Below are 19,386 nucleotides of genomic sequence, written 5' to 3'. Positions count from 1 at the left end.
ATTTGCTTTTTGATCATCCTAGACTCTGCAGGACATGCTTTTGGGGTTCTGGACAAACTGCACAGTGGGGTGTAGCAAGAAACGCATTGGGTCAGACTTGGGTTCAGTCCTGAGGGGCCAGGGCAAGATAATTAGCTCATCTGAGCCTCAATTTTTTTTTTTTGTAAGAACTTTTTATTTGGGAGAGCGAAAGAGAGAGCACAGTGAGCACACAAGTGGGGGGTGGGGGCAGAGAGTGAAGCAGACTCCCCCCGAGACAGGAGCCCAACAAGGGGCTCGATCTCAAGATCCTGGGATCATGACCTACGCGGAAGGCAGATGCTTAACAGACTGAGCCACCCAGGCGCCCCTGAGCCTCAGTTTATCTGTAAGAATTTGGAGTTTAATGATCTCCACATAGAGATACTGCGGAGATTAAATGAGGTATGTGAAAGCATTCCATGAAGTGTTATGCAGACAATAGCTAACAGTTTGAGTATTCTATAGTTAGCTCAATTTAATGTCCTCTCCCATTAATATTTTTATGCTTTACTGTGCTCTTTCCCTTTCCTTTTTTTTTTTTTTTAAAGCTCTACATCCAATGTGGGGCTTGAACTCACGGTCCCATGATCAAGAGCTGCATATGCTACTGACCGAGCCAGCCAGGTGCCCTGATTTATTGTGTTTTGACTGTTTTTTTTCAAATCATAATTTAGAACTAAATTCAGACTAAGTTGCAAAAAGTACAAAAAATTCCCATATACTCCCTATTCAGATTCTACAAAATATAACACGGTCACAGTTTCAAAAATCATTTAACATCGATAAAACCTATGATAGCATATAGCCTATATACCTCAGTTAAACTCACCAAGTACCCTCCTCATGTCCAATTTCTGGTCCAGGACTGAACTGAGGACCACATACCAAGTGAGCCAGCTAGGCACCCCAATTTTTAAAAATAAGATTTAAAAGAAAAAAATTTAGAAAGACTATTTATGAGAGAGAGAGAGAGAGAGGGAGAATCCTTAGCAGACTCCCTACTGAGCACCGAGCCCAGTGCGGGACTCAATCCCAGGACCCCAAGATCATGACCTGAGCCAAAGTCAGACACTTAACTGAGCCACCCAAGTGCCCCATTAAATTTTGTTTTTAAAATATGCTCGTTTATTTTCGTTTGTCTTTTCTAAGTAAGCTCTACGCCCAGTGTGGGGCTTGAACTCATGACACCAAGATCAAGTTGCATGTTCTACCAACAGAGCCAGCCAGGAGCCCCCACGATCTTTATAATTTTGAGATTACTGGTCAGTTATTGTGTAGAATTATCCCTCAGTTTTGGTGTCATGCTTTCTTATGGTTAATATTAATAATTAGCATTCATATTGTGATGGCTTGTTTATTCATGCCATTGGGGGTGATATAATGATGGAAATAGTGTTCTGGTTAAGCTTATGGACTCTAGTCAGAATACCTATGTTCAAAATCCGGCTCTAGCAGGGATGTCTGGCTGGCATGTAGTGAGTTTGAGCCCCATGTTAGGTGTATTTTACTTAAAAAAAAAAATCTGGGGCAGCTGGGTGGCTCAGTGCGTTAAGCACCCGACTCTTGATTTTGGCTCAGGTCATGCTCTCAGGGTTGTGAGATCAAGCCCCAGGTTGAGCTTTGCTTTCAATATGTCCGTCTGCTTGAGATGCTTTCCCTCGGCCCCTCCCGCCACTCATGTGTGCACTTGTGCATACTCTAAAATAAATAAATTTAAAAAAATCTGGCTCTACCAGGTAGTGCAGGGCGGGACTGCTGAAAGGTTGCTTTTCTTCTAAGTACTGTTATTGGAAAAACATTGTTCTCTTTACAGTTCTCTTATTTGTATCCATCTTTTCTCTTCAATTCCCCAAGAGCCCGTAGAAGTATCTTCCTGGAACAAAGGCCCCTCGCTAAGGGCAACCAACCTTCCAGGCTTGCCTGGAACTTTCCTAACGTCAGCACTTAAAGTTCCATGACCTGGAAGACCTTTCACTTCCCAGCTGAGATGGTGTGGTATGCTGAATAACAGCCCCCCGAAGATGTCCACGTCCTTCCTAATTCCTTGAACCTGTCAATATGTCACCTTACCATGGAAAAAGGGACATTGCAGATGTGACTTAAAGATCTCGAGCTGGAGAGATATCCTGGATTATCCACATGGATCCAATGTAATCACAGAGGGAATGCAGGAGGGTCAGACTCAGAGATGTGACAATGGGAGCGGAGAGATTTGAAGATGGACCAGGAAGGGATCATGAGACAAGGAATCACGTTACTTTTTTTTTTTTAAGATTTTATTTATTTGAGAGCGAGAACACGAGCAGTGTGTGTGGGGGGGTGTATGAGGGGCAGAGAGAGAGGAAGCAGACTCCTCACCATGCAGGGAGCCAGATGTAGGGCTCAATCCCAGGACCCTGAGATCATAACCCGAGCCGAAGGCAGACGCTCAACCAACCGAACCACCCAGGCGCCCCATCACAAAACCTGGAAGTTATAAAAGGCAAGGGAGCAGATCTCCTCTAGAGCTTCCAGGAAAAACACACCTTGATTTTAGGACTTCCAGAATTGTAAGAGAATACATTTGTGTTGCAAAAAAAAAAAAAAAAAAAAAAAAAAAAAAAAATCTTGCTCTACCAGACGGTGTGACCTTGGTTTGTGACTCAGTTTCTTTATCTGTCAAACGGAGGAATCTGAGTATCTACTTCATAAGACTGAATTATGAAAGGCATGAGTACACACCATAAGTCATTAGAACAGCGCCTGGCACACATTAAGTGCGGTTTAAGTGTTACTTGGAGTAGTTGTGATTTTAGTGGCTTTACTGGCAAATTGATGAAGAGACCAAGGAAGCAGCAGGCATTTTAACTATGAACATCCTTTGCCCCTCTCCACACGAAGAGCCAGGGCCAAAGACCTTCTGGTCCACCAAGAGGTGCACTGTTCCTTTCAGCCAGAGGCCCGCTCCTAGCACTTGCTCTTCAAGCCCACGAGGACTTGCTTGAACCACAAGCAACATTTCTTCAACACAAATGGTTAACATACTAGGAACCGAGCCCATGTTTCCTTGCCCGTAAGTTGCTGGGAAAATGTGTCGAATCAATTTTACAAAGTTGTGAAATAATTAGCCCCTGTTTTTCTGACTATTCCCAGAACTCAGGCCTTCAAGCTTCATTAGTATGCGGGCAGCTCGTCAGCCGTGGACCCACCCACTGAATAACCATAGTGATAACCTCAGCCCCTAACCTTTCTATGTGCTTCTTGCTGAAGGGCCAAACCACTCAGACCCTCACAATACTTACTTTATTGGCCAATCCTGGGGAGACTCAGCAGTGAGGCAGCTCCCCACAAAGCTGGATGGGGGAAGGGAAGGAAGCCTGCACAGACTAATTAATTCCAAGAAGGTAGAAAGAATCTACCCCAGCTACATCTATAAAAATTTGGTAAATGACAACTATTCATTAAAAAGATCAAAGCAATAAAACACCCCTTAATATAAAAATAATGATTTCATCTGAATAACAAATGGTATTTTGCAAAGCAGTTTTGATCCCTTTACCTCATTTGACCACCCCTCACCCCCAAGACACCATTTTACAGGCGAGAAGGGGACTGAGAGGGAAATGGCTCAAAGTGACAACGCTGAAAACTTTAACTCAGGTCTCACCTCCAAATACAGCTCCTTTCTCACTTACCAAAAAATAAAAAGGAGACACCTGAAATTAATATAACACAGTATGTTACCTATGCTGGAATTAAAGAAGCTTAATTAAAAAATAAAAATAAAAACGAAATTCACTAAACGTAGGTCGAAGACTTAACATGATCAGAAGGCTACAAAAACATAGAGACTTAAGTGTAAAAATGTAATGCAACCAGCTATGGTGGAGAAAGTTCAGTTTCTTAGCAGTCAAGGACAGTAGGGCTTTCACAAGATCTGAGATGCAGGCTGAGCCAGGGGGAGGGGATGCAGAGGTGGGAGGGGGAAGGGATGCAGAGGCGGGAGGAGGGGCAGGGAGAGGGAGGTGTACACACACGCTTTTGGACCAAATTTCAAGCGACTGTAGAATCGCTGCATGTTTGGATACTTAAGAATCAAATGATTTCAATGAGATCGAGACACAGACCACATATCACACTACCTCCAATGTGTGGGCAGCCGAGAGCACACTGCCAAGCACACACTAGTAGATTTTCAATATGTATTCACTGATTTGGCTGCACTTTTATCTATGCAGACAGTCCCACTCAAAACTCCCAGAAAAACTCTACCCTCCCCAAATTAGGTATTGCCCTAAAATGCCAGTTGAACGCATGTAGAGACAGGCAAAGAGAAAACTAAAAAACAATTTCCCATCACCATATTGCTTCTGTATTTTTATGTCAAACTGAGACCTTCCCAAAAAAAGAGGCTCAAATATCAATCATATCATACCAAAGTTTATTGATACATCAAACAAAAATTTCTGTAATGAAAAAGGCAAGTTGCATTCATAAAAGATGGCATTCACAGTCATTATAGAAAGCAACGACATAGATGTAAAAAATTGCTTAAGTGAAAAATGTAATATTGCAGTCCCATTTTGCAAGCTGAAAAATGATTTTGTTAACACTTGCATAAAATCTGCACATTTATATACTGCATGTTGTTAAAAAAATTCCATCACTAAATTATTGTGAATTTTGCAAATTTAGGCCTACATTTATACTGTTGCTGGTGTAGATGTTGTAGATTCGGAATCTATGTTTTATGTTTAGTAGGTTACACCTTCAAACACTGGACAACAGTTGTGAAAATTACAAGGACATCTTGATAGTTCAAATTTGTTCAAATGATGGGTATGTGATCCTATTATTACATTTTTCCCCTTTCTCTGTCACAGAATAAGGTGGTTAGGTTGTAGTGCTAAGAATACTGTAGGATGGCTTACTTCGAGTGGTTATATCTGCTAACCCATGCTAGCCATTTTTCAGCTCATTAATAAAATATCTTTCAAAAAGGAAAGTCGGGTCCCTCTCAACGATCTAGGCCATGATTATCACTGTCATGAATTTGAGCTGCAGTGTAACGTGTAGCTGAGACAGGACTTTAAATCCCCCTTAGTCGCCTTTCTTCCTGGCTGCGAGGAATTTTACATGCCACCGTTAACGTCTCCACTGCCCCGGATGTTCTGATTATGGCAACCTCCAATGGTTTGCGCTGAACGAGTCTCTCTCTACACTGTGGATCTCTCATTTGTATTCACAGTCCCTCTAGTACTTAGTGAAACAACAATAACAACACAGCAACGACTCTAACACGAACAAGAACAACAAAAAACATCAAAAGCTTTCCTGGGTCTGATTTTTTTAGCTCTTTGGAATAGGCAAAGAATATACAGACTTTGTTTTCAGTAGATAACCTCAAATACAGGCGACCAGAACACAGCGCACTGGCTAAGCTGTGAATGACATCTAACAAAATACCCCAAAATAATACTGATCGGTGAGAACAAATGACATAATGAAAAAGGGGCATAATGACAGATTGGTTTCTGATAACTGTAATTATGTCCTTCCTAGAAAAATGACACCTAGACATTAACACAAAATCTATATGGAAAAATCAATGTGCCACGTGGACCATATAAATACACTGGTAGAGACTGAATTCAATACTTTTCTAAATCAAGGTACAATATAAACACTAATAATAATACAGGCATGCCAGAAAGACAACCAAACATGGAAACCGGTATGAAAACACCTAGTAATCTCTACGCCCAATGTGGGGTTTGAACTCATGACCCCAAGATCCAAGAGACGCATGCTTCACTGACTGAGCCAGCCATGCGCCCCGGAAAACGCTTTTTAAGAGCCCACTTCAATCTAGTCGTCAAATGTAGCCATTTATATCCAAAAGGCGTGTTTCATTTTAACATTTAATAAAGACGTTTCACATTTATTTTTATGTTTTAAGTGAACTCAGTAGGAGGCTAAAGCCTCCTTCTAGTCCAGTAAGTTGAGGACTTTACCAAAGTGAATCTCATGGTTTAAAGTGAGACCATCACCTAACCATGTTTGCTAAGAGAGAAAACATTCATGTTCAGAATCATGGCTTTGTAGGCTGAATCACCACCGTCTTGGGATGGATCCCTCTTTCCCAAATTGGTAAGTTAAAAAAAAAAAAAGTGCTGCATATACGCACAAACGCAGCCTCCTTCAAAAAACCATCATTAACAGTTTGAAATAAGCTATTTTCCCCCCTCTCCACAAAAAATTATAAAAGACTGATGTTCAGATGGCTTTACTTTTTATGTAACTATGGTTTTGCCTATCTCACCTCAGATCCCAGTAAAACTAATATAGGAAAAATCTGTTTTATCTTAACTCTCTTGACAGGCTACTTACTAAGTGATTGGAAATGTTTTATTTTCAAATCTAGTAGCCACACACCCATTAAGTAGGATTTAATTCAGAAGAACAAAAATAAAATACGCAATTTTTTTGATTCTCACAAAAATATCCAGGATGAACATTCTTTTCACGTAAGGGTTCAAGGTATTTTTCTGGCAAGGGTAGTCTATGAAGACAAAATTAGCATGTGGGTGAACAGAAAGGATTAACTATTCTTATGTACTGATACCATTTAGTCTTCTTGTATGTTCAAGTATTCCTTTCATATGTTTGAAAAAAAAATAATTTATCATTCAGCAGGAAAAAGAAATGTGATCCAAACAGCCTATTTCTTCTGCCAGGCAAAAAAAGGTAAGATTAGCAAAGTCTATTCATTCCCATTGTATGACTTCTACTTTATATTATATTTAGATCCATTCACAGAGTTCATGGGTTAAAAGGAGCACTCATTTGGTAGTTATATTATTCTATCTAAAGCCAGAAATTCTAATTATTCGTGCTTTCAACTTTCACGTGATTCGTAACTTAGAGCTTTGGCCGTAATGGCTACTTAACAGTAACTGTAAATGCTTAAGAGAGTCATTTGGTATTTTAATGGACATTGATTCTGAACCCTAGACATAAGAGAGTGGTTTAATTTGTTGCATATTGAGTATCCTGAGATGGTAACTTTTTGTAGTTGTTTCTTCCTGCTTTCTTTTTTAGCTGTAACCATTGTCAATATGCTTGTAGGACAATAACATAGGCAGTTCAAGATTCGGATTCTGAAAAATTTAAAATATACAGAGTTAAAAGGTTTATTTTAACAATAATGTGAAGCCATCTGTTTAGCATTTGCAAAAATAAATCAAGTAGTAAATTTTGTTATGAGAGTAAAGGAACGATCTGAAAGTGCCAAGTTTTATTCACATGCAGGGGGAAAAAAACCTGACACAATAACCAGTTTTTAATCCTTTCTTCATTTGTTAGCTGAATAGATTCAGACTTGCTTTCTGCTTTTGGAATGCTCCAGGGCTCTCCTGTCACTGTTCCCACAAGGACTCTCTGGTCCGTGAGCTCCTTGAAAACACGGAGATTTTATTTTCCTATCTCCAGCACCTAGCCAGGTACTCGGACATGTTGAACAAATGAATTGATTACTGTTTTTTGAGGATGTGTAAATTTTGACAGAGGAAGTCTAAAGATATACTCAGTTTTGAAAGGCTGTTGTACAAGTATTTTTCCTTTACTGAAAGAAACATGTTTCTTCCCCATATAATGCTGAGGTTAATTTTCTTTTTGGTAGATCATGTATCTATGAGTCAATGGATGCTTCTGTTTTTCTTATTCATCATCTTTTTAGAAAAGCGACCACAGAAATGTCCCGAAATCTGTAGATTCTTCTCTGTCCTCTGAACATTATCAAATGCTATTACAGGGATAGGGCGTGGTAGACCAACTGATCACACAGTAAAAATCAGGTATGTTGAGAAGTGGAAGTCTTCGATCTCGGGAGGGAGCCTAACTTTCATTCTCCACTCTAAAATCCAACCTTTTAAAACAGGAATAGGGGAGGGCCTTCAGGGGTATGCTATTTTCTTCCCATTTTGGTGCACCTTCCTTGCCATGACTGGACTAGAAGTCCTCTAGAATATGTTCCATTTCTTTCATGTTCCCTACTTTCTTAAGAGTTCTTCACGTAGCAGGGTCATGGTGACTGAACCGCACCAAAATAAGGCTGCCGTTCACATTGAGAACTTATAAAAGGAGTCATGCAGCTCGCTCATCAAGCGACAAACTCAGTGGCTGAACTACTTGCCAAGTATTTTCCTCGGAAGAAAAACAACGCTACACGAAAAGATATTCGTGGAAGAAATAACTATGTTAAAAATAAAACAATTGTTTAAAAAATAAAACTTCCTCAATTCTATGTTCCTCATCCTTTGTTATTGTAGGATTTCAGGCCCTGGAGAGGCCAAAAGCAGAAGCAGTGTCTGCTACCCAACCTAGTCTCCCAAACCACAGACCAAGCTAAAGAAAGCAATCCAGGGGGATACAGAATTAGCTGGAAACAGTATGGCTAAAATGCACCATACAGCTTAGGACAAGGCCATCCGGGACAAAAAGGTAAACAACTTTGAAGGCTACCGGGAAGCAGATCATTACTGAGGGAAGATACAAAGCAGGTGTCACTCAAAATGACTGGAGCAAAAAGAGTCTGCTTCCCGAAGAACACCGAGGATGCAGACTATGATAAACCGTAGGCGATAGAACCAAAGTATTCGTGCCATTAGCTTCGTTCTTATTCTTTGCTCAGGGGTGGGGGAGTTGACAGCTGATGAAAACATGGGCCTATGAGGAGGATTCACACTTGTTAGCTCCAAAGAGAACTGAACTGCAATTTCATTCCTGATGATCATTAGTTTTTATGTGTGCATGAAAGACGGCCCTCCCCTAAGCTGTATTGAGTTTTTTCCAAGCTGGTAAGCTTGTAAACTTCATTCACGAATTACTCTGAATTCCTACGGGTGGATAAAGGACCTCTCAAGGCCTGGGATGACAGAGGCCCTTGCAGTGGGAAACAAAATACACACAAAGGAGTCATTCCGAGTTCAAGGACTCCTCCCATGGCATATCAATTCCTCCCGACTATTTTTTGGGGGTAAATGAAACAATATGTTACAAAATGAATTTACTCATTTTTGGAAAAAACAATTCTGAAGCAGTCTACATAACTAGGCTAGCATCCCCCTGAATAGCTAGGAAAGATTTTACCTTTACCTCTGAAAGTTGAAACATTTAGCTTGAATAAAACTTGACATTAAAAAAGTGATTAGATTGGTTCATTAATTTTGGGGATCAGACATTTACGAGTACATTAGGTGTATACCTGCAAACACACAGACACAGCACATGGAGGTACAAACACACCGGATTATTTCCACATACTTCCCAAAAGAACATGCAATGCTAAATCGACTTGACAGTATACAGATGCAATTTTGGAATATTGATTTTCAATTTTCTAAATGATTTTTTAAAATCCAAATGGTATTTCCTAATCAGTATTAACGAATACCGCCATGACAACTTGCCCCTTACAAATTCAATATACTTTCATTGTATTTTTATTGCCCTTCAAGCTCTGCAAAATGCCTAACATTTTATTTGGGGGCTTAACAAATTTCAAATACAGATTTTTCCCATATTCCAAGTAATGCATCTTTATATTTTTTGTAAAGAATCGTATAAAGTTCACCACACCAACAGCAGAGAAAATTTAGAGAGTGGTATTTTCATTTTTTTTCCTTATAATGCTGTTAATCTGTTTCTTTAAAAGCCAGCCCGCTTGTTTAACACTAGGTACCTGTTACAATATATTAGATTCGTCTGAGAATGTTCGTAAAAGAAGAGGTCTGACTGAAGGTCTGGCGGATAATGAGTCAGATGCCCTTTTACAGCTCAGATTTCTCTGTAATAGTGAGGTAAAGATACTTAAAGAAATCATTTGAAGACTGGTTAACCTACCTGGTGATAAAAACGTAGAAGAAAAAAATCATTTCCTATAGACTACTCTTTCAGCCAAGAGTACAAATGATTACACTACAGCAAACGCATAACATTTAAATGAATATATATTGACAGGCCTAAGAAAGTCTCCAACTCGAATTGAATTGTTTTCATGGTAGAAGTATGCAGACATTAGTAGTGTATGGCAAACTGGGGTTTTTGAAATGACACCGGTAGGCTGGTTATGTGGTAGATGAGTCAATATGGTTTGATTAGTAAACCTTACCATCCTTTTGGTGAACACCTCTGAGAGTTGTGCTGGTGCTGAGTGTATCGAACAAAGAGAAATTTGTGCAAAACATTCCTGTCTTGGTGAACAGACTAGCTCTAACACGCTGTGGCTTCTACTGCGGACCAGGAATCAATGGGACTAGACACTTACAGTCCAAGTGTTTGAAAATCACTTCCTCTTCAATGTGACAAATTGAGAAGGTGAACAAATGATTAAAGGAAAATGACAAAATACTCTTTTAAGTATCAAATAGAAGATATAAAAATGAGTAATGAGAAATAATTTTTCATAAAGAGTCAGAAAATGGTGTCAAGCAAATGAGAATGCAAGCACGTTGGTACATTAAGAAAGGAAATCACCTTATTCACTCCAAGAGAAACTGTGATTGCTGGAAGTTTGAGAAAGCATGAAGATAGTAGATGTTCCTGAGGAAGGGAGGCGTTTCGTTACCTTGTTCACAATTGCACAAAGGGTGGAAAATTGCAGTAGAAAAAAGAGAAATGCAGAAACCAAAAAAAAAAAAAAAAAGTAAATATTCTCTGAAATCTAAGACATTTAAAAAGAAACCTTGAGAATTCGAAGTCGAAATGACATGTTAGTTTTGAAGGCATTACTCTCTGAAGTAACAGTCAAATTAGAGTTGGGAATAGTCTCTATTATATGTGCAAACTACTATTTCTCTGTTTAACAGTTTAAAATTATTTTGTTAATGGGAAGATTGACTATTTTGAATAAAATAATTTAAAAATACGCTTCTCATTAAAATAAGGCTTACTTCTAATCTTTAATTCAGTAACCTACATTGTTCAAAATCCATTGGTCAGAGAGCTATGTCCAGGGTCCATCACCAATCTAACCTTGAAGGAACTCTCTGCCCTATCCAATCGCATAGATACAATATGAAGGGACTGACTGCTCTTGGGCCCGTACAGGTTAAAAGCCTAACAAAACTAACACAGTGGGAAGATACCTGGTGAAACCACACTTCAGTCCCATTTATCGTTGGACCAATGCTTAATTTCCTTTATTCTAACATAATTTGGTTGGTTTCCCCCTTTTCTTACAGACACCTTTTTAAAAGGGTAGGCTAAAGACCTATGATTTCTCCTTTAAAATGCCTAGAGAAAGTAAAAATTGTTAACTTCAAGTTTAATCAGAAAACCCAACAGGTTATTATTTTTCCTTCTTATTCCATGCCTGAAGTTATAAGCTAAGTCACAGAGTTGGTTTTGGCATTGCCCAAGCAAAACAGAAGATGAGTGGTCAACGATGGGGACGAGTTTAACAATTCTGCTAATTAAGATTACCCATTTTATCTACTTAGTGACTAATGAAAATAGGTCTTAAAAAAAAAACCGGCGAAAGTATCATATGCATCTAGCAGAATCTAATAAACAATAAAACTTTTAAAGGCAAATACTTTGACTTATTCATATTATGTTTTAACATAACCATATTTTTTCCTGTTCATATTTTACCTTCAAGTTGGTGACATGTTGGCAACATGCAAATTACCAATTGATAAAGCTAGAGAAATCTATAGTTTCTGAGAAAAAAAATTTAAATTGTTCTGCCTTCTATTTTGTGGGCAAAAATCTCGCAACAAAATGAACACGATACCAAGCCCCCCACCCCCATGTTTAATATACGAGCCTAATTATTTAAGACTGCAACTATAAGCACATTTTGGTGCACTCAAAAGCTTACATCCGACCGTCAGAGATAAAAGTACTTCTATGAAGCAGAAATTTTAGGAGTTAATAGATTAGGTTACTTTATAAAGGAAAAAGAAAGGGAGTATGACAGTACAGAAGGCAGTGGAGAGCACGGAAAGAGTATCTGAAGCAATCAAAAACCGATATAGCCAGCAAGTGGTGGGGGGGAGGGGAGGAGTGAAGGAAGCGAGATAATGAGCTAAAAGAGGATGAAATTTCCACATTCCTTTGCAGTCATCTAAAGAGCTTTGATACCAGCTCAGGCTCAATGAGCAGTATGTCAAAGAGGCCAATGCATAAAGGTCCATCTCAACAGCCACAGTGTTAGGATTCAACTTTTTGTCTAATCCAGTTAACAGGGCTATTATCTATCCTTACAACCCACGGTTGTACGGGACACTGTGAGAATCACAATCGTCATCAGCCTTGGCACCACCGTTATTAAAAGGATAAGTTATAGTCCCCCAAATTTTCCCAGTGCTTTCTCTGGGAATTTTGCTCAGACAGCTGACATTCTTCCTTTTCCTGTCTTCCACTCCGAAAGAGCTCCCTCCAGAATGGAATATTTCTTCTAGTTTGTGCAGACATCCCATGCTAGGCATGGCCGTGTTGCTAGGTCCATTTCCATTAGCTTATAGTGTTCCAGGGTCTAGTAGGGCTAGGTCCCTTTCTGATGGTGGTAGTTTACGTGGGAAAACTTCCATAACGTGTTGAGAAGAAGTCTTCCACTGGATATGGGGAGTGGTATTTACTACTTGGCCAGAAAGTTCAGGTGTTACTTCACTGGTTAAGAGAGAGCCCAACAACTGTGCTAGGAGACCCAACTTTTTGAAATACCAGAAATCCTAAACTTTAAATTTCCTTTGAAGTGTTATCTTGTTCCACTGTTTGGTGCTCAATGGCGGTTTCACCATGTCCTGTCAGCAGCACGGTGATGTAGCTTTGTCCATTTATAAGCTAAAGAAAAGCCTTATGATCCTTAATGATAGGATTTTAGCTCAAAAATGAACCACACTGCTGAAAAGACAGCTGAGGAATAGGTAGCTTAAACGAACCTTTGAGTTAAATGACCGAGGGAACCTATTTTCGAAGAAAGTAGAATTCTTTACAACGCTGATGTCATGACAGAACTCAGCTGGGGCGGAGGCCGCCATACCAGCCTCTTTCCTGGCGGCTTCAGGAGGTCGTGACTTGAAATAGCTCAGATGTGTTACAACACGCCGTATCACCGAGTCCACTATTCTGCTTTATACCTGCTTACAGAAGAGCTCCGTATAAATCCCCTTTATAACTTAACTACAGTGAGAGCTCCCTGTGAGCTGGGGCTACATCTGGTTCATCCCTGAATTACTGAGACCTAGTATAGTAGCTAACTTATAGTGGACCCTCAGGCAATGTATGCTGAATTGAATGGAATCTAACAGAAGGCTGCTTCTATAATTGTTAAATGTAAATGGCCTAGCTTCGGATTCAAATGCCAGAGCCATTTTCACTACCCGCCACTGAGTTCCTTCGGAAAGCAGCTGCCAAGACCCACAGGAGGACAGCACGGGCAGCCAACTTGCCACAGGTATTTCTGGCTCTGTGCACAAAGGATCCAAGATGCTAACTGGTTGAGGTCCAGGGGGAATCTTCTACCTCTAGGTAGGGACACACACTTTACCCCATTAGGGAGCCTGTCGGGTATGAGGCTGACCCAGTGTAAAAGAATTTTTTGCCTCTCTTTAAAAGTGAGGCCAATGCCTTAGCAAGGGATACTAAAGCAAGAAGGAAGTCACCCGGGATGTCAGACGGCTGGTGATGAAGATACTCTTTCTCCTTCATCTTAAAAGTGGCCTCTGCCTCTTTGATATGGCCAAACAGGGCCTTATGTAAACAGATGTGACATCAGAATAGCCATGGCTGCCATGTTTCAGTTGGCCTTTATGCATTCATACGCACTACTTTGCTCTTGCATTTTCTCACAAGGGAAAAAAAAAAAAGAGGCAGTGCTGCTGAGTGCCCACAACTTTTTGTCTCATCTGCAACTCTCAAAAATCCCGCAGAGTCTGAAAAACCATTTAGCATTTCAGACACTGGATGTAAAGAGAGATGTTCATCAGTAGGCGGTTCAACACATGTTCTGGTTCAATGAGGGTAGGAATAAATGAATGAGTGAGTGAATGAATGAAGGTGATTATGGACATTTTCCTGATTGTTCTAGCACACCAGCATGCCAAGCTATAGCACAGACACTAGAATTCCTCCTATCATGGACATAACCCATGGCAAACAAATTTCATGCTGAACCTCATGCTTTCAACAGAAGTTCGTCATCTCCTGTCTGCATGGAAAGAAGATGTTTTACGTCTTTATCTGTGACTGCTTTGTAGCCTCCCTCCATTTAATTTATGTCAAAGTCACCTCCAGCCAGGGTCTACTTTTGTTTTTTTAAAAGAAAGGGCCTCAGGAAGAGGATAAGATGGTATGTTTGAAGGTTTTGATTTCGGAGATTTTTGTATCATCTTTAGAGCATGAAGCTGGGTGTGAGCCATTACTTAGCATGAGCTCCATTAACCCAAATAAGAAAAACATTTAGGAGCGTCCCAAAAGTGTACTCCCAAATAAGGGGACTAGAAGAGCACCTCAGAGATCCTTCCCAGACAAACTGTCTATTAGAACAAGGCACCAAACCACTTTCTTCCAGTGACATTTTTTATTTGGCTTGATCTAAATTGCCACTTGAGCCATTCTGGGAAGAACCTGTTGTATCATACCTGTTTTAGCCCTTTTAGACCTTTTACTAAGGTCGATGCAGACAAGTAAATGCCACTTTCCCATCCTAAGACTAAACACCAGGCCGGAGGGAGTTAGTAGGGGCCTACTGGAAGGATTAAAGAGTAGACTAAGGCGGTCTTAGCTAGGCTCATGTTACTGGGGGCACTGCCACCCACAAGGCATGCAGAAGCAGCGAGTTAAGGCCAGTTCTGACCACCTAACTGTACAGGGATTGGCTTTGCATACCAAAATCAATGTGGCTGATTCCACTGGTAATCTATTGATTTTGACTGGGGCTGATACTGACTTACCGATCGTGAAGGTCCTCTTTAACACAGCTAGTCACTAAAGATTTTCTCATTATAATCATTTTAGTTCCCTACACCTACATGATGCCAACCACTGGAGTCTCTCAAATCAACAGGCCAAAACCAAAATCAGACAAACCAGTTTTGTGGCTAAACTGGTTGGCAAATCTGATCGAATAGGTCTGGGAGATATACCTTAGACTATTTCCTGAAAATACTGCATTGGAGGGACTATACAATCGAGTTGGTGTCAAGAGGATAAAAACAGCATTCTGTTTGGCAAAATGAGTTAAGTGCTGGCAGGAAGAAGACATATTTAATTAATCTGTTGGTCAAAATTTGCCAGAAGTTTTCTTTTCCAAGCTAATCTACCCCTTTCACTTTAAAGGCTTTTTAGGAATGTTTAAAAGATACCCGACAATGCAGGGCCAAGCAATTAGGCTGGCAAAGGGTAATAACTTCTCATTCCCACAAGAAATTTACAATTTAAGCAGCAAAAATAAAAACACACTCATAAAACAATCTTAATTTTTACAAGTGTGTTCAGGAGGGTAAGGATGCAGAAATCACATCTAGGGAATTCTCTTTGGTTTAAATATACTGCTGGACAGACAGGGCTAGAAGCGACACAGAGATTAAGCAGCACTATAATTAAAGGAAGGGGAAAGGTTTGAAAGAAGCAAATTGGGATTATCAACTGAAAAATCTGCAAACAACCCACAGGGAAATTTCTAAGGTTAAAGCTGGAATGTTGGTGTGGAAATTCCTGGTGTGAAAATTCTAGGCTAAAAAAAAAAAAAACCACCCCGTTTTTTCCATTTAAAATTCCATATGGAGCATATGAGATACTCCATATGGATTGCTAAAGGTCACATAGAACACTATTAAGGAATCTACTTACCACCTGCATTGGATAACGAAGTTTTTACTATACTTTTTATGCAGAAGAGGAAATTAAGTGATGAACCTGTAAGGAGGGGTTTAACATGCTGTAACTAATGCAAATCTATTTAATAAGGTTTTTAGTTCATGGCAGATATTGAAGCCCCTTCCAAAAATCAACTTTTAATATAAACTTAGTTCTTACCCTGGCACTTCTTCTTCTTACATTCTTTAATACTATCAGGAGAATCTCAGGGAAAAGGCTGATAAATATTAGAAGAACTATGGCCAACCATGTAGATACAGAAGACAGCATTTGAGCAAATACGAAATACATTCTCTGTTGTTTGAGAAAAGGCCTAGAGCGGAAAGAACACACAGAATGGAAAGGAAATTAGTTCCCGTCATATGAAACAGATGTGTAATTGAAACTATCTTTTGTATTTACAGGGACTCTTCTAATTACACACATTAATAGAAATATTTTTCTTTAAGAATATCCCAAAAGTACCAAACAGATTTCATTTACTAAATATTTAGTGAAAAAAGGAGTGATAATTAAAGGGGAAGAATGACAGTAAAATGCATCTGAGTTGAAAACCAAGCAATCAACTTTAAAACTGCCACCTGGAGAATATTTATTGGCATTAGAAAATACTGGAGCTTCAAAGATATTCAAGAGCAACGGTTAATTTTTACGCTAACGAGCATTTTATTTCTCAGCTGTTTTGTTAATATGAGAATGGACTGTGCTCTACATTCAGAAATTTAAGACGTTTTTATATGCCCCCTCCCAACTCTACATAAAGATAGAAAGGACTGTTGAGCTTCTCTTTCTACCATTCTTATCCACAGATACATACTGAGTATCCAGGGAGTAAGCTGGCAGAAGAATACTGCTAATAGGACATTAAGTCTTGGAGTCCAGAAATCTAGGACCCCTCATTCTGATGTTGGATTTCATTCTAAGTCATCCACTGAACTGTCTGGTGGCCAGAGAAAAGCCTCCCTAGGCTAAATGTTGTTGGAAGCAGAGGGGGAGGAAGTGTAAAGTGGCTGATCAGGGTTGGGATGCACAACAGACTCTCCCTGGATTAGGAGCTCTGGACAGATAACTGGTTGTCTCATTTATTAGATTACCCATTGGGCTCACTGAAGATAAACTGGTTTCTCATTAAAAAAAAAATATCGATGTTTGTGCACTCTTATGTAACATAATAAAATCAAGCTTTTGGCTCTAGGTATATGGGGCTAGAGTGTGGCACAGGAAGTGAGCAGAACAGTGAGATGGAGAATTTTATGAGGTCCGGGCTAAAAAGGTTTTCCAGGGTCCCTACCATCCAAAAAAGAATTATGCAGAGCTCTACCCTTCACTCTAATTCTGAAGGGAACCCTGACTTATTTTCTAGGCAGTTAATTGACCATAATAAGCGTCCAGTAGACAACTAACAACTAGTCATTGGGTATTCCGCACAGTACTCACAATACTCTGTAATTAACAGCTCTAGATCTATCTTTCTTTCTTTCTTTCTTTCTTTCTTTCTTTCTTTCTCTTCTTTTCTTTTTTCTTTTCTTTTCTTTGTTTGTTTCCCCTGCCCTGCAGCTCTAGATTTTTCTTTATCTTGACACCTATGGTGCTTTATGGGGGAAGAGCAAAAAACAAAAGCTATTATTCTTGGATTGGGTCTGGAGCTCAGAAATCATCATTCTCACTGCTAAACCCCAGAGGGGTGTGTCACAATGCCTCAGGGTTGAATGTGTCCAGAGGTAATAGCTGAAACCAGCATTTAGCTGAAATCTCACACAGTTTCTGGTCATATTTTGCTGGTTGCTTTGTAATTTTATATTCATGTAGTAGCTCAACTCAGCTCTACTTATGGATAGCACTACAGGCTACGAAATAAAAATAGATATATTTCATTTTTAGTAAGTATCGCTAATGACTAGAAAGAGGTGTAACAATATCTTAATCATTTAAAGGATTTATTTTAATCAATAAGGAATAGTCTGTGGTAAGAGAAACTAGTTTGCTAGAAACATTTTATTCTTGTGGAAATTTTGCATTAGTTCAGATGCTGATTACACAGATTTATAGACAGAACTATGGTGCTCTGGGCAGAGTTACAACTGTATATTACATTAGGTTAATCAACTTTGATTAATTTATATATTATTAAAGAAAACAGAGACTTCTGTCAGCTTCACTGCTTCAATAATTACCTCTATAGGTGCTCAATATATGCGTGATTACATTTTTTGGAACTGCTTAAGTGATTAGGTAGTTCATATTTTTATTTCTTAAGGCTTTTATTTAAAAAGCTTTTCAAAACAGTAAGAATTTTTTCTAATTAAGTCTCAAGGGATAATAAACACGGCCTCACATCTCCGTGATAACATGGAATGTTTTGTACCTGTGATTTTGCTCAAACCAGTGAGAAAATGTACTCCTAGAATCTCATTCTATGGCTTCCCCTAGCCATGCTCTCTGCTGCCGGCATCCTTGTCAAGAGAAGCCACTGATTAATGAAAACACCTACAATATTTAAAAACAAAATAAAGGCCTCTGGGAGTAAGAAAAGGAGATGACAATCTGACTTCTTTTCATTCCTTATAACTCTCCCAGTCACAGCTTCTGTGTCCTTCTCACTAGATCCTAATCTCCTAGAGGGAGGGGTACAGCCTATTCATCTTGGTTTCCCAGAGTGCCTCACACACAACAGATTCCGAATAAACATCTACCGAACCAAGATGAACTCAAGGAACTTTAAGGCCACACTGTAGAGTCTGCCTTTACCCCACCCCAAACAATGAGACGTGATTTTAAGATATAACCCTCTGAATATTAAGTGGTATATATTCTTTCCTTGAGCACAAGTATAGTGACAAGATTGACAGTAATATACCATAAAGAGAATAGAATCCAAATGGATAATAGTGTATCTACCGGCCACCGTGTCCTGTAGAAACTTCAGAGGATGAATATTTCCACTGGAAACCACATGAAGGGCTAGAACCTGCAGTTTCACTTCACAGAGAGATGTTTACATACCTTCAAGTGGAAAGATTTGGGCAGGGGCTACTAGAAAGGAGGACTTTTGAATGACTTGTATAAGTCGATATACTTGCATTTGAAATCTTACCTGAAGTTTACTTCCAGCCCATTAATATTAAAGACCTGCCATCTTATATAATCAACACTTTAAAAGTATAATTAATGTTCGCACAATGTACATATACATATATCTACTTTGTTATTTTACATATTACTCACACATGTTCAGCTGCTTACCAAATAATTCCTCCCCAGAAGAATGAGAAAAATACATAAAAGGCTAAAGAACCCCAAATCACAAAGTGATTTATCCATGTCCAGAAACGAGTATCCAAGGCGAGCTGAAAAGATACAACACAGGAGACTTCATGATGGGTACAACCTACACCAGGCAGTAAGTACACTATGCTGAGAACTTGCATACAATATGATACCTATGGGAGGATCTCACTTGGGCCAGGCAACTAGAAGAGAGGGAAACTAAAAGAAGAATAG

The 19,386-nt window shown here is 39.4% G+C and overlaps 1 protein-coding gene across 7 annotated transcripts in view; it reads right to left on the bottom strand.

The window, feature by feature from the left end:
* Positions 1–4,420: 4,420 nt before the first annotated feature.
* ATP11C (ATPase phospholipid transporting 11C) overlaps positions 4,421–19,386 on the bottom strand; it is a 175,923-nt gene continuing 160,957 nt past the window's right edge. For 4 of the 7 annotated variants that reach the window (XM_048213335.2, XM_057314781.1, XM_057314779.1 and 1 more), the window contains 3 exons: positions 19,129–19,232; positions 16,045–16,198; positions 9,744–9,847 (listed from right to left, as the gene is read on the bottom strand). In XM_048213335.2, coding sequence (XP_048069292.1) covers positions 9,746–9,847; positions 16,045–16,198; positions 19,129–19,232 — 360 coding nt within the window. In that variant the 3' untranslated portion in view covers positions 9,744–9,745. Of the gene's footprint in view, positions 7,161–9,743; positions 9,848–15,858; positions 15,925–16,044; positions 16,199–19,128; positions 19,233–19,386 lie in introns of those variants that run through there. The other 3 variants (XM_026479749.4, XM_057314774.1, XM_057314780.1) reach the window with 2 other exon arrangements.

The sequence above is a fragment of the Ursus arctos genome, chromosome X, assembly GCF_023065955.2.
Source record: "Ursus arctos isolate Adak ecotype North America chromosome X, UrsArc2.0, whole genome shotgun sequence".
NCBI lineage: Eukaryota > Metazoa > Chordata > Mammalia > Carnivora > Ursidae > Ursus > Ursus arctos.
Note: the sequence above shows the minus strand (reverse complement) of the source record. Positions and strands in the feature narration are given on the sequence as shown.